General features: G+C 35.6%; 1 protein-coding gene and 1 pseudogene across 1 annotated transcript in view; one reads left to right on the top strand and one right to left on the bottom strand.

Moving 5' to 3' along the window:
• VPS13C (vacuolar protein sorting 13 homolog C) overlaps positions 1-16083 on the bottom strand; it is a 176367-nt gene that overhangs the window by 107592 nt on the left and 52692 nt on the right. Inside the window, exons 15-22 of the mRNA XM_037151046.2 lie at positions 15201-15330; positions 14552-14646; positions 8816-8958; positions 7781-7973; positions 4052-4166; positions 3296-3432; positions 2222-2345; positions 745-862 (exon numbers count right to left, since the gene is read on the bottom strand). Of these exons, the coding sequence (XP_037006941.2) occupies positions 745-862; positions 2222-2345; positions 3296-3432; positions 4052-4166; positions 7781-7973; positions 8816-8958; positions 14552-14646; positions 15201-15330 (1055 nt within the window). The remainder of the gene's footprint in view (positions 1-744; positions 863-2221; positions 2346-3295; positions 3433-4051; positions 4167-7780; positions 7974-8815; positions 8959-14551; positions 14647-15200; positions 15331-16083) is intronic.
• LOC119053451 (60S ribosomal protein L36-like) lies at positions 12003-12342 on the top strand (annotated as a pseudogene).

Genomic DNA, 16083 nt, shown 5'->3' with positions numbered 1-16083 from the left:
AGTGAATCCCAAATTATGCCAAATGAAAGAAACCAAACTGTATGATTCTATTTATATAAAATTCTAAACAATTTTAACAAATCTATAGTGTGAGAAAGCAGATCAATGTTGTTCAGGGATTGAGGGGAGAAAAGTTGGCAGGTAGGGATGGGAAGGAGGAAATATAAAGGGGCACAAGGAATTTTTGGGATGATGAATATGCTCATTATCTTGACTGTGGTGAAGGTTGCATATATACACACACACACACACACACACATACACACACATATATATCTCAAAACCTACTAAATTGTATACTTTAAATAGATGCAGCTTACCAAATGTCAGTAACACTTCAATAAGGCTATTTTGAAGAAGGCAGCATACTGCTACACATAATCATACTATTTCATGATTATCTACTTAAATTAAAAATTTAGTTCCTACTTTTTATTCCCTTATTCTCAAGATTTTGTATGGTTTCATAATTTAAAAATCTTCTAATTTTTGAATATTTTATTTCATTGATATTGGACCATGGAGTCAATCCATTCAAACACAGGGATAACCAACTTTTATAGAATGTGAAGAGAGGTGACCTATAAGTCAAATAAACATTTTCTTTAAAATGTATTTCTGTTGTAAAATAACCATTTTTTTCTGTTATTCAGAAATCTAGCTCTTCTTTTGTAAAATCCAGATACTCATACAGATATATTGCATCTTGTTGACTTCATAATATAAAGGGCATGCATACTTTACCTGGCCATTCTAATGTCTTTTTCTACCATTGCCTTGGCCACATCGACATGAATATCCATAGGCTGCAAAATATGCATAGTTGATGGATGCTGAAATCGACACTGTTTCCAGTTTTCCTCTTTAAAAAATTTAAAAATTAATGACTATTTATAATTTATTACATAATTATTTTAGATCACCAAATATTCTGTGGGAAATACTCTAACTTATTAAAATAGTTAATAAGCATATTCAAAGAATGCCAACATTTACTTCTTTTAGCATGTAAGTTAAATAACCTATATATTTAAAATACAATTGACAGGAGTTAAAGACTGTGATATAAAAGTAATTCAAATATTTATTTGAAAAATGTTTTATTACATCTTTCCTTTTAAAGCCAACAGAAAAAACTCAGAAATTTACCGCCAAGATTACAAAATTATAGACATCAGAGTGGCTGTTGCAGCAAAAAAATTAAAAAATGACAGAAAAAATGGCTTCAGCAATTCCTAAGTGCAGTTATGCTAGTTTAGCACACAATTAATTCTAAAAAAAACCCTAGGTTTTACCAAGCTAGTTTTCAGGACAAAAAAAGTGTAATAGTTACTTTTTTAAAAAAATAGGAAGGCCCTCAAAACAGACTTTCCAATGACTGACAGGATCCTACACATGATCTTAACTGATGGCAATGACTAAATATCTTTTATCATTTGCAATTCAAGCAATTATTAACTACATACAACAGAAAAGGCAATTTTAATCTTCTGTGTAGGTCTTTCCCTTGAAGGAATTAATAGGCTCCTAATGTTAAAAAAAACTAAGTAGAACATTATATATTACATTTTAATAAATCTCATTACTCATATAAGAGTATATTCTACAAACAAAAACTGTCCTTTCCATTAATGACCTATTACAAAGTGATACACCCAAGCATATTTAGGAAATACTGCTTCCAGAAACTAAAGAAGTACAGAGAACCAGCCATCTTAACTTAAGCAGTAAAAAACACCAAAGCTTCTGAAAAATGACTTAATTACATTTAGGTTTTAAGACTATATCCATACTTCTCAGAAATAAAGATTAGGCTAATATAGTAAAATATTTAAAAATAAAGCCAGCAAGGGAGAACAACACTGAGACATCCCCAACACACTGGGACAGAGGAACTGAGCCAATAGCAACTTCCATTTTGTGTTCTGGGCAGTTTCACAGTCACATTACACACACACACACACACACAAAAGCAATGACTATAATACTTAGATTAAAAGGGTGCCAAGTACTACTACACCCTGAGAAGAAGAGCCCAATTTTTTATCTCTATTTGTAACTGTAACAACGATTTGCACAATGGGCTCCTGTTTGATTTTAAGAAATCAACAGGATATATGTTCAGAATGTCACCGGAGCTGATGCACACACACGCATACATACATTTACCAAAGCTACTCAACATTAATTTCAAGATTCTAAAAACTGAGCCACATATTACCTGCTCTTGCAAAGAGTAGCTGCACACTTTTTATTTCAACATCAAACTTGTCATAGGCCTTATCCATTATTTCCTCCAGAGATGAATTAGTAGTCTTCTGCAAACCTTGATCTTTACTGTTAAGCTAACATGGAGGGGAAAAACCTCAGTATTTTTAATAGAAAAGTATATAAATCAACAACATACTTCACTGTATTTTCTTAAAACCTAACTAAAATTAAAAGAGTGCCCTTAATAAATGCACATTTTGCTTAGTTTTCTGATAATTATTTGCAAATATTTTATTACGAATATAATATTTCAGCTGACATGTCTATGTCTGAGTAAAACATTACTCAGCACATCTGCACTAACAGTCAGTTACACATCTGTCTATCTCAAATAACTGTATACACATGAAATTCTTCTTGGTTTTCAGGAGTTACTGACACTATGACTCAGGTCCCCTACTGCCTATCCTAAATTCTTCCAGATGAAATAGAAGATTTTACTCCTTCTCCCCAGTACATACCTAGAATAACTAGTCCATTGGAATTCAGCTCCAATCTCTACTTCCTTTCCCATCTTCCAAAGAAGCAAGGATTAATTCAGGACTATGTATTTTTAAATCTCCATTTTTTCTCGGGGGCTTTGATTTCTATGAGGTTCAATATCCAAACAAAATCTTAAGTTCTCTTACTCTATCTAGTTTCTGGCCATGGTTTAACAAACATATATTCATATGTGTATCATTTCATACCATCAAAATATAAAAATTAACAAATAACACTCTGAAACTAAACTCTGGAAAGCTAGGAGTGTTTAAAAACTATGAGTGCTTCTCCCTAGTTAAAAAAAAGACAATAGTAAGCCACTGTCTCAAAGTCAAATCATCTACCATTCTAAAAATTTTATGGTTTTCTTTTATTTTTAATAACCATAGAGCATATATAAAATAATCTAAGTTAGGCTTGACACAATACAAAGAAGAAATAAGTCTAAATTTAAGTAAATCTGAGGGAAAGAAATGAACTATCACACAGCTAGGTACCAAACTGACCAAAAATGGGAAGACAGAAATGTATATGTACCTACCTGAAATGTACCAAAATCTAAAATGAGAAGATCTGACTTTTTATGGTAGAAGCCTGTCTGTGGAACTATTAGATAAGAAGGCTTTAGATTTATCTTTAAATCAAGGACTTTTCGAGTTTCAATAATATGTGTAAGTCCTAAAAAAAAGGAAAAAAAAATCAGAAGTCAAGATGAAATATATAATCCTATTACTAACAACAAGAATATAAATTGAAAAGTATTATGAAGGATACTTCTCACAGATTACATTTTCAATTCAGAATGTAAAATGAAACTGTGTATGGTCAATGGGAAACAATCAATCATATCTTCCCACAGTACAGTAAACCCAAAATAACTAGTACTGTATCCAGAGGTAGAATAATTCATTATTTCTTTAGTTAAACAAGCATATAAAGTAGTTAGCATCAGTTCAGAGGCAATGTTATACAAAAGTATGTATCTTATGTATCAGTTTCTTAAGAACTGAGACAGAGGGGTATCTTCCACTTCAAGCTCATTCTTATGTGCAAGTTCTTAAAGGTAATGGTAGAGAATCACCTGTGCCCCATATTATTCTCTTCCTCAGTCAGTCTAGCTGGTATATTTGACTTTGGGTAAGCCATGTACCCACAATGCAATTCCACTGTAAAAAATAGCCTGAATTTAAAACAAAGAAAAAAGCAACCTATACTGTTTTCAATATAATATTTACATTTGAATACACAAAAATTTGAGCATTTAGTTGATGTTCAGGCAGACAGGCAAATTCTTTACCTGTAGCTGTTCTCTCTTTAATTTCTTCCAGCTTCATCAATGTAGCTGATGTTATTTGCTCAAGATCTAATCCCTTATTTGATTGAAAGAATTCAACCACTGCATTAATGGTTTTCTGTAAAAAAAATTTTAAATACAAAGATATTTTACACAGTACTTTCTACATTATAAATTTAAAATTTTCAACTGAATTCTAAACAACTGGGCGTTGAACTGAGGAGGTACCTCCAAAGATATTCTACCTACTGCATCTCCCTCTATAGTGAAAGTATTTCAATATGTTCTATAGTATCTTTGGGTTTTTTTTTCTTTTTTAAATATATTTTATTGATTATGCCATTACATTTGTCCTATTTCCCCTCTTCATTCCCCTCCACCCTGCACACCCCTTCCCCCACCTCCCCCTTTAGTTCATGTCCATGTGTCACAAGTTCTTTAGATTCTACATTTCCCATACTATTCTTGCCCTCCCCCTGTCTATTTTCTACCTACCATCTATGCTACTTATTCTCTGTACCTTCTCCCCCCTTCTCCTCCGCCCACTCCCCTGTTGCTAACCCTCCGTGTGATCTCCATTTCCATGGTTCCGCTCCTGATCTAGCTGTCCTCTTAGTTTGCTTTTGTTTTAGGTGTGGTTATTAATAACTGTGAGTTTGCTGTCCTTTCACTGTTCATATTTATCTTCTTTTTATTAGATAAGTTCCTTTAATATTTCATATAATAAGGGCTTAGTGATGATGAACTCCTTGAACTTGACCTTATCTGAGAAGCACTTTATCAGTCCTTCCATTCTAAATGAAAGCTTTGCTGGATAGAGCAATCTTAGATGTAGTTCTTTGGATTTCATGACTTGGAATACTTCTTTCCAGCCCCTTCTTGCCTGTAAGGTTTCTTTGGAGAAATCAGCTGACAGTCTGATGGGAACTCCTTTGTAGGGGACTGTCCCCTTATCTCTTGCTGCTTCTAGGATTCTCTCCTTCATTTTAATCTTGGCTAATATAATTATGATGTGCCTTGGTGTGTTCCTTCTTGGGTCCAACTTCTTTGGGACTCTCTGAGCTTCCTGGATTTCCTTGAAGTCTGTTTCCTTTGCCAGATTGGGGAAGTTCTACTTTATTATTTGTTCAAATAATTTTTCCACTTGTTGCTGTTCCTCTTCCCCTTCTGGTACCCCTATAATTCGGATGTTAGAATGTTTAAAGATGTCTTGGAGGTTCTTAAGCCTCTCCTCATTTTTTTGAATTCTTGTTTCTTCATTCTTTTCTGTTTGGTTGTTTCTTTCTTCCTTCTGGTCCACTCCCTTGATTTGAGTCCCAGTTTCCTTTTCATCACTATTGGTTTCCTGTGCATTTCCCTTCATTTCAATTAGTTTAGTCTTCATTTGTTCCTCTAATTTGAGACTAAAATCAACCAGTTCTGTGAGCATCCTGATCACCAGTGTTTTGAACTGTGCATTTGATAGGTTGGCTATCTCTTGGTCGCTTAGAATTATTGGCTCTGGGGCTTTGAGCTGTTCTTGAGCCATAATGTTTTGGTCTGTTCATGACTTTTATGTATGAGGGGTGGAGCCTTAAGTGTTCACCAGGGCGAGGTGACCCAGGTCGCTGGGTTGTGATGCTGTATGTGGGGGCGGGGTCAGAGAGGGGCAATGGCGTTTGTTCCTCTCTCTCTCTCTCAGATTTGGGTCCCCTCTGCTGCTTCCCGCAATCAAACCTGATGCCCCCTGGTGCCAACTTCCGGATGTGTGGGCCTGTGCACCCTCCAGGACCCTATGGGTATCTCCAACAAACTCTCTGTGAGCTTGGGAGCTTCTCCTGGCACCTCGACTGGGAAAGTTTTTCCAATTGGTGCTTTTAGGCTTTAATTCCCTGTTGTTGGGGCCCTAGGCTGCGTGGTCTGTCTCACTGCTTGCTCCTTCGCCTGGTTTATCTGTGCACAAATGTGTGACCATGGTCGGCCAGCCGCCTTTAGCCCTCACTGGGTCTGCCCATTGCACCTTGGCGCCTGGGATCTGCCAACAGCACGCCTGCACTCCTGGGTTGGTCCGGCGGATTTTTTCTGCCCAACCCCACTCCGCTAGCTGCTGACTCCGCTCCACTTACCAGTCTGGCTGAATGGTTAGTTGTTGTTGGACTTCCGGATAGTTCAATTTTCTGTGTTTTGGCTGCGTTTTTGTTACTAAAACTTTGTTGTCGTTAAACTTGGTTGTGGGAGGAGCCACAGTGTTTCTACATACACCTCCATCTTGGCCAGAAGTCACAAGTGTAAACTCTTGTCCTCAGGGACAGTCTAACAGAAGCAATTTTCCAGTTGGTGGAAACTGTAGCCAAAATTCCATCATGAAGGTAAATCAGGAAAAGAGCACATGTCTGTGTTTCAGGCCGCTGGCACCGTCAGCTGTGTCACCGTGCAGGATCTCGAGTTAATCCAAAGTACTGTGGTACCCTCTCATGGTCCACTGGCAAGAGTTCTTTGTAGCCAGTTCCAGTCAAAGTCTCTCCTGCTTTCCAGGCCACTTGGGCAAAGAGGGCACCCCAAAGCCGCGTGGGCCTCTTCTACCAAAGCTGCAGGGGTTCACACTCCACCAAAAGCATGTGGCTTTCTTCTTCACCTGGCTGCAGGGATCTCCATTCTGGCAAAGCTGCGTGGTTTTCCCTTTCACCTGGGCAGTTATTGCCTCACGTCCTGGAGCCCATCTTTTTCAAGCTCTCACACTGGTACTTCTCCAGTATCTTTGGTTTTAGCCTCCAATTGGCTAAAATGTGCAACTCTACTTCTTTATGTTGAAATTAAATTCCCCTACCCTTTGAAGTTTGCAAAGAAATAAGAAAGCTATTGAGCCCTTATTTACATCCAAAACTTGAGTGTAAAACAGACATTTTGCAAGATGGAATCAGTACTGGAGACTGGATGTGCAACAATGTGAATGCACCCACGATGCGAACCCATTTCTAAACTATAAAGTAAAAATAAGTTAGGGATCTCAACAACAAGGCGGGGCAACTTGCAAGTGATGTAATGAGTAGTGAACCATGCCCATTCTGCTGGCCAGCTTGAGATGAGTTAAAAGAGTATGAGTAAAAGATGAAGCTATTATTACAGAATGGAAGCTTGCACTTTCAACAAAATCTAAATGCCAATGTTTTCTTCCAATATAAACAATATATAAAGCTCTTTCAATCACTTTTAAGGCTCTTTGAGTTGGTTCCAAACATTGAGGGGAAAAGGAGAATAAGCAAAAAAAAAGAACTTGAATAGGAAGTCAGTATGTAACAATTGGGAGTAGCTGGTACAATAAACACAGACTTTTTAAATAGTGATTAGATTTTTAGAATTTGACATAAGTATAGATGAATACACCTTACATCAAAAAAACAACCTGTAGCATATACAAAAATCAAAATTAAATGATAAACATGTAGAGCTTTTAAAAAAAGTGTTAGTAAATTTGGCTCCTAAGAAAATAAATATGAAAGAGAAAATGCTAAAAAAAACATATATCAGCCCTGGCTGGTGTAGCTCAGTGGATTGAGCGCGGGCCTGGGAACCAAGCAACCACGGTTCGATTCCCAGTCAGGGCACATGCCTGGGTTGCAGGCCAGTTCTCTCCCTCTCTCCTTTCTTTCCCCTCTGAGGATAAATGAATAAAATCTTAAAAAAAAAAAAAAAAAACATATATCACATATACAAGATGGATTTAATAAAGATTCACTTTCTCTTTGCACTTACAGCATCATAGATGACCTCCACAGGCTGAGACTGAACAACCAGAGTTTGGTCGGCAGTACTATTCTCTGGGTTGGTCTCAAATTCAATTTTCAGCAAGGATGATGCAGTATCACCAATTGAAGCCACGAGTGATGGTATAGTATCCTGCTGTCTCAGACCTGTTATGTACCAGTGTTCTAATTTTGCTTCCACCCTATAATCCAATGAAGAAAAAAGTGATATAAACAAAATTCTTTGTAATATAATGGTTAAAACACAAATTTTCCTTTAAAAATATTCCACTGAGAGCCTCGACCATGCCCATTACAGAGTTGAAGTCCATACTTCTTAGACTAGCATTCAGTAATCCTCACAGTCTGAGGTGGGGTTTTTTTTCCTCTTTTGGTTTGGTTTTTGCCTTGTCATCCACATAAACAACCAACTTTAGCCAATTCCTGAACAATGCTGAACTTTCCATCACTGTGGCATGAATATAAACTATACTCAACTCATGAGACTCATGTCCCCGTTTCACATCACCCCAAACGCTCCCCTGGCTCCCCTAGTGCTTTCCGTTCTGCTAGTTTAAGCACCAGTTCTCCTGGGCCAAGTTTTTCTCTTCCACAATGGAATCTGTGTGGCATTAACAATAAGGTATTTATTTAATTTCACAGTACCTTCTCACTTATGAGCTCTCTGATATGCTATATAGATCTTAAATTATTAACTTTTTGAATATCCTCTCTTGTCAACTACAGCACAAACTTTTTAGAAACAGAAAGTTTTGTGCCTATAGCCTTCACAGTATTAAATCTATAAATTAAACAGTATCCAATAAATATTTATAAAGAAGAGTGTAGAACAAACTATGAGCTCATCATGTAATTCTGTAACAAAACAAACTCAAATATAAAATAACTAGTCTTGACAAACACACACAAGAAATAACTAGAGAAAGACTACTACTAACCAGTCTTTAACACTAAATAACACTATATTTGGAGGACCTAAAGTCATACAAAAAATAAAATCTGAAATAACTTTTTAAAAACTTACTTAAGTGCTTGTGCTCCTGGTCGCTGAGATACTTCGGTCCCAAGGCCAATTATCTGAATTTTTAGTATTTCTGGGATATTTCTGTTTTCTCTTATTGTAATAGAAGTGCTTACTAATTTCAGTGTCATTATATAAGCAACATACTAAACAAAAAATAAAAATTGTTAAAGTTTAAGTAATAATTCCTTTAATTAGTAATGCACTTATTTAAATTTGTTGAGTTACAGTGGTCTATAAAACAATATTGGAGGTTTCTGTATCAATATGCTCACTGTAAAAAAGTAACATTGGAAAATCCAATGCAAACTGCTTGCTCAAATAGGACATTTACAAAATACAAAACTAATTTTTTAAGATAATAAAAATGCAACTTGATAAAATACTCTATCATAAAGATTTAATTCAGCAGGTTTCACTAAAGCAAACTAATTCAGCTCAATCCTTGGGTTCAAAAACTGGACAACATATAAAGAACATTTGCTTGATGGCTTTGGAGAGTTAATAAGACATTAAAAAAAAATCCTGGCCCCCAAAATTGGTAAGTCAAGACTAGAGGTAAAGCAGAGAACCAGGGAGGTGATTCTCATCAAACCACATAAGAAGATAGCAAGAGAAGAATAAGCATCTACAAAATAGTCAGAACAATTAACAAAACGTCAATAGTAAGCCCTTAGCTACCAATAATTACTTTAAACGTGAATGGTTTCAATTCTCCAATAAAAACACACAGAATGAAGAACGGATTAAAAAAAAATAAGATCAAACATTATGCTGCTTATAAGAGACTCACTTGAACTTTTAGGCCAAACATAGCCTGAGAGTGAATGGATGGAAAATATATTACAAACAAGCATAATCAAAACAAAACAAAACAGAGGTAGCTATACTCACATCAGAAAAAAAAAGACTTTAAGTTAAAAACAGTCCAAAGAGATAAAGAAAATCATTATATAATGACAGAGGTGTCCATCCATCAAGTAGATATACAACAAAAATTGTAAATACTTATGTATCCATTAGAGCAGTTAATGACAGAACTAAACCACACACCAGAATAAACTGAAAATGGATGAAAGACTTAAATGTAAGACTTGAGACCATAAAAATTGTAGAAGAAAAAATAGGCAGTAAAATACTGGTCATTTCTCATAGCAGTATTTTTTCCAATGTATCTCCTCGGGCAAGGGAAACAAGAGAAAAAGTAAATGATGAAGACTATATCAAACTAAAACATTTTTCACAATAAAGGAAACCATCAACAAAATGAAAAGTTAACCCACTGAATGGGGGAACAAATTTGTCAATCATACATGGACAAAGGGTTAATATGCAAAATTTACAAAGAACTTCTAAAACTCAACACCAAAAAAACAAACACCACAATTTAAAAAATGGGCAAAGGACCTGAATAACTACTTCTCCAAAGAGGACACACCAATGACCAACAGACATACGGAAACATATTCAGTGTCACTAATCAACAGAAAAATACAAATTAAAACCACAGTGAGATACATCACACCTGTCAAAATGACTACCATCAATAAAACAAACGACAAGTGTTGATAAGGATGTAGAGAAGAGAGAACTTGCATGCACTTTTGGTGGAAATATAGACTGATGTAGTCAATGTGGAAAACAGTATGGAGTTTTCTCAAAAAATTAAAAATGGAACTGTCTATAACCCAGCAATTCCACTTCTAGGAATATATCTGAAGAGACCTAAAACACTTGAAAGGAAATATGCACTCCTATGTTCACTGCAGTGTTATTTATAATAGCCAAGATTTGGAAGCAGACCAAGTGCCATCAGCAGATGAGAGGATTAAAAATGCTGTGGTATATTTACACAATGAAATACTACTTAGATGCATAAAAAAAGAAAAAGAAGGAAGTCTTACCTTTGCAACAGCATGGATGAACCTGGACAATATTATGCTAAGTGAAATAAGCCAGTCAGATAAAGACAAATACTGTATGACTTCACTTGTATGTGAAATCTAATGAATAAAATAAGCTAACAAAGAAAACAGAAACAGATTCATAAATACAGAGAACAGAGTGACAGCTGTTAGGAGGAGGGGTGTTGGGAGGACTGGGTGAAAAAGGTGAAGGGATTTAGAAAAGAACAAACTCATAGACGTAGACCACAGTATGGTGATTAACAGAGGAAAAGGGTGGGAGAGGAGGTAGAAGAGGGTAAAGGGGAGATAAATGCTGATGGAAGGAGACTTGACTTTGGATAGTGAACACACAACAGAATTTATAGACAATGTATTCTAGGACTGCATACCTGAAACCTACATAATTTTATTAACCAATGTCACTGATAAATTCAATAAAGTTTTTTTTAATTCTTTAAATAAACAGCAATACAGTATTAATCGGGGACTTCAATAACCCACTCTCGACAACAGGTCAACTAGACAGAGAATCGGTAAGTAAACAGTGGATTTGAACGATGCTATATGACAAGAAACCTAACAGACATACACAGAACATTCCATCCTACAGCAACAGAATAAACATTCTTCTCAAATTCACACAGAACACTTGCTGAAATATATCACATATTAGGCCAACAAACAAATCTCAAAAATTTCAAAAAGATATAAATTATATAGAGTATCTTTTCCAACCCCAATAGAATGAAACTAGAAATCAATTAACAGGAGGAAAGCTACAGAATTCACAAGTATATGGCAATTAAACAACACACTCCCAAACAACCAACAGAACAAAGAAACCTAAAGAAAAAAAAATCAGGATACCAAAAAATATGAAAATGCAACATGCCAAAAATTTATGGGATGCAGCAAAAGAAGTTCTAAAAGGGAAATTTATAGAAATAAATGCCTACATCAAGGAAAAAAAAAGATCTCAAACAATCTACCTTTATACCTCAAGAAACTAGAAAAGAACAAACTGACATTAGAAGAAAATGCCTGAAGTTAGAAGAAAAAAGGAAATGGTACAGATTACAGCAGAAATAAATTGAGAATAGAAAAACATTAGAAAAAATTAACCTAACCAACAGTTGGTTCTCTGAAAAGACAGAATTCAACAAACTTGCAGCTAGACTAAACAAGATAAAAAGAGAGAAAACATATATACATAAAATTTAAAAATGAAAGAGGAGACATTACAACTGAAACTACAAGAGAGGGTCAACCCTTCGGCCGCAGCCATGGCTCTCCACTACCCCATGGCCGTTGGCCTCAATAAGGGCCACAGAGTGACAAAGAATGTGAGCAAGCCAGGGCACAGCCACCGCCACGGGCACCTCACCAAGCACACCAAGTTCGTGCGGTACATGATCCAAGAGGTGTGTGGCTTTGCCCCCCATGAGGAGTGTAACACGGAGCTAGCTGCTCAAGGTCTCTAAGGACAAGAGGGCCCTGAAATTCATCAAGAAAGGGGTAGGGACATACATCCGGGCCCAGAGGAAAACAGAGGAGCTGAGCAATGTCCTCACAGCCATGAGAAAGGCAAGCAGCCAAGGACTGAGCCCCATCCCCTTTGTGTAATAAAACCTGTTCAGAAAAAAAAAAAAAAGAAGAAACTAAAAGAGACTATCATGAAAAACTATCCCTCAACAAATTGAACAACCTAGAAAGAATGGGTAAATTGTAGATACATATACTCCACCAAGACTGAATCATGAAGAAATAGAAAATCTGAACAGACTACTGACAATGAATATGGAGATTCAATGAGTAATGAAACACCTTTCAACAACAACAACAAAAAAGCCCACAAAGGATGCGATCACTGGCATATTCTCCCATACATTTAAAGAATTTATTCTAATCCTTCTCACACTCTTCCAAAAAATTTTTACTGGAGGGAAAACTCCCGAACTCATTTTACGAGGTCAGCATTACCTTAATACCAAAGGCAGAAAAAGGACACTAGCAGAAACAAAAACTACAGGCCAACATTGCTGATAAATATATCTGCCAAAATTCTCAGCAAAATACTAGCAAACTGAATTCAGAAGCACATTAAAAGGGTCACACCATAATCAGGTGGGATTCATCCCTGGGATGCAAGGATGAAAATCTGTAAAAGTGACACATCACATAAGCAGAGTGAAAGATAAAAAGCACGTGATCAATATGAAGAAAAAGCATTTAGCAAAACAGAGCATTCATTCATAATAAAAATTCTCTCAATAAACCGAGAACAGAAGAAATATACACCAACATACTAACTTCCATGTCTGACATCATACGCTCAATGGTGAAAGGCTGAAAGCTTTGCCTCTAAGATCGGCAACAAGACAAGGCTGCACACTGTCACTACTGCTATTCAACACAGCTCTGGAAGTTCTAACCAGAGCAATAAAGCACCCACACAAATTCAATAAAAAAGAAAAAAAAATCCCTAGCCAGATGGCTCGGTTGTTTGAAGCACCATCTCATACACCGAAAGTTAGAAAGTTCAATTTCTGGTCAGGACACACATCTAGGTTGCAGTTCAAGCCCCAGCTGGGGCACATAAAGGAGGCAACCAATCAATGTCTCCCTCTCACATCAATGCTTCTCTCTTTTCTCTTTCTCTCTCCCTCCCTAATCAATAAACACATCCTCAGGTGAGGATTAAAAAAAAAAAAGAAAAAGAAAATACTGTTGAAGATGTTAAGTACTGTCATCCTGACATTCAGTAAGTAAACAGGAGGGAAAAAAAGTAAAAACGTCTCTGCTTATAGATGGTATCATCTTATATACACAAAATACTATAGTCCACTGAAAAAATGTTAGAACTAATAAACATATTCAGTAAGGTTACAAGATACAAAATCAAAACACAAAAATCAGTTGTGTTTCTATACACTAAAAATTATCTGAAAAATGAATAAACAATTCATTTACAACAACAACAAAAATAACAAAATACTTAGGAATAAATTTAACCAAGGAAGTAAAAAATGTGTACATTGAAAACTGTAGAGCAGGGGTATTAAATTCATTTTCGCCAGGGGCCACATCAGCCTCGTGGTTGCCTTCAAAGGGCCAAAAGTAAGTTTAGGACTGTATACATGTAACTACTCCTTAACTAGAGGAAAGGAGCTCGGCACTGCTGCCAGATGGAAACAAGGTGCCGGGCTGGATAAAACAAGGTGGAGGGCCGGATTCAGCCCGCAAGCCTTGTGTTCGCCACCTATGCTACAAAAAAATCATGAAAAAAAGTTGAGAAAGACATAAAAATGGGAAGTTACAGATTGAAAGAATTAATATTGTTAAATGTCAATTCTACCCAAAGTAATCTATAGGTTCAATGCAATCCCTATCAAGAATCCAATGGTATTTTTTACAAAAATAGAAAAAATAATCCTAAAATTCATATGGAACCACGAAAGACCCCAAACAGCCAAAGCAATTTTGAGAATGAATAACAAACCTAGAAACATCATACCTCCTGATTTCTAACTATATTACAAAGCTAAAGTAATCAAAACAATATGGTCCTGGCATAAGCACAGATACACAGACCAATAAAACAATCAAGAACCAAGACATAAACACATACATACACAGTCAATTGATATTTGATAAGGGAACTAAGAATACTCATGAAGAAAAAGTATCTTCAATAAGTGGTTCTAAAAGAACTAGATATTGAACTGGACTGCTATTTCACACCACTCACAAAAATTAACTTGACAATACAAGTTAACACAAGATAGTACGATAAAATGAAACAAATTATCTCATTGACAACCTAAATAATTACCTGCTTGGGTAAAGTTAGATTGTGGCTGCTCTCACTATAACCAATAGCTGTGAAGAGCTTATCTTTTTCTTCTGCAGTCATAAGATCATCAATAGCTACAAAGAAAACACAGTATTTTAAGAAATCAATTGCTTCAGTGTTACAGACACAATAAAAAAATTAAACCAAACTAACAAGTACCCTAAAATCAATAGAAACAAATGCTAAAGCAAAGCAGCCAGATAATTTCTTCTAACATACTACTTTGACTAAACACCACATCTTTGCTTTTTTTTAGATGAAAAAAAGCAAAGAGACACAATATAAGGGAATTCATGTCTCCTATAAGAATTTTAGAATTCCCTAAGTATTTTAAAAATTAAGTGAAACTTCTAATTAATTATCCATATAAAAAGTAACAATTAGGAATTCTAAATGTGATTTCTGAATTTCAACTTTTTAAATCTCAAATAACTTTTCTTGAAAAAATTAAAGTTTTGTTTTAATTTGATAAACACAGAAATGTGCCTGCCTGATGTATCTGCTTATATATTCATTACACCGAGCTTTTATTTCAAAAGAATTATGAAATAAAATTCAACTGGCTAAAATACAATTTATATAGTTTTGTCTTATCAGTGTACAATAAATGACTTGACTTGGAACTTACTTTCAGGAATCAAAGATTCTTCATCTTGTTTCTTAGATTCCTTCTTACCCCAAAACCCACTAAACCAGCCTCCACGTTTCTCGCCTGCGTCAGTAGGCTTTTTCCTTAATTTTTGCCCAGACCGAATCACCTAAAAAATATAAATCAAAAGGTAAAAATAAACTTCCTCTTCATTTTCAGGTGTAGTGAGGTAAGAACAATGGTTAACTGTTTTAAACACTACATGAGGTTAAAAATAGTCAAGAAAGATAGTTCCTTCTGAAATGATGTTCGACATGTGATTGATGTAATCTATTAACTTACTTTTCATACTTACTAATACCATTTTGTTGCATTTTGTTAAGAATATAGCCAAGGGTTTAAAACATTAAATTTTTCTGAGCAATATGTCTTCCAAAAATTTTTAAAGATTTTATTTACTGTTTAGACACGGGGAAGGAAGGGAGAAAGAAACATCAATGGGAAGGAGAAACATCGCAATTGGTTGCCTCTGGTACATGCCAAAGAGGAATGAACCTACAACCTAGGCATGTGCCCTGACCAGGAATAGAACCGGCAACCTTTTACTTTGCAGAATGACTCCCAACTGAGCCACAGTGGCCAGGGCTCTTCCAAATTTTTAAGTTAAGGAGCCACTAGGACAACATATTTCTGAGCAATATTATCTTCCAAATATTTAAGTTAAAGGGTCACTATGGATGAAAGAATAATGCTTCCACATTCATATTCCAATCCATTCCAATTTCAGAATTCACTTACATTGCTGACATGGTGGGGTAAACCTTAAATAAAAATAGATAGTCCTCAAATTTTATTTCATCCTGTTTTCTCAAAAAATTCTGGTCTGATTTTCTGCTGCTCCTTGTCTTTGCCTACTTCTCAG

Source organism: Artibeus jamaicensis, unplaced genomic scaffold (genome assembly GCF_021234435.1).
Source record: "Artibeus jamaicensis isolate MK-2021 breed Jamaican fruit bat unplaced genomic scaffold, CSHL_Jam_final contig_548, whole genome shotgun sequence".
NCBI classification, from domain to species: domain Eukaryota; kingdom Metazoa; phylum Chordata; class Mammalia; order Chiroptera; family Phyllostomidae; genus Artibeus; species Artibeus jamaicensis.
Note: the sequence above shows the minus strand (reverse complement) of the source record. Positions and strands in the feature narration are given on the sequence as shown.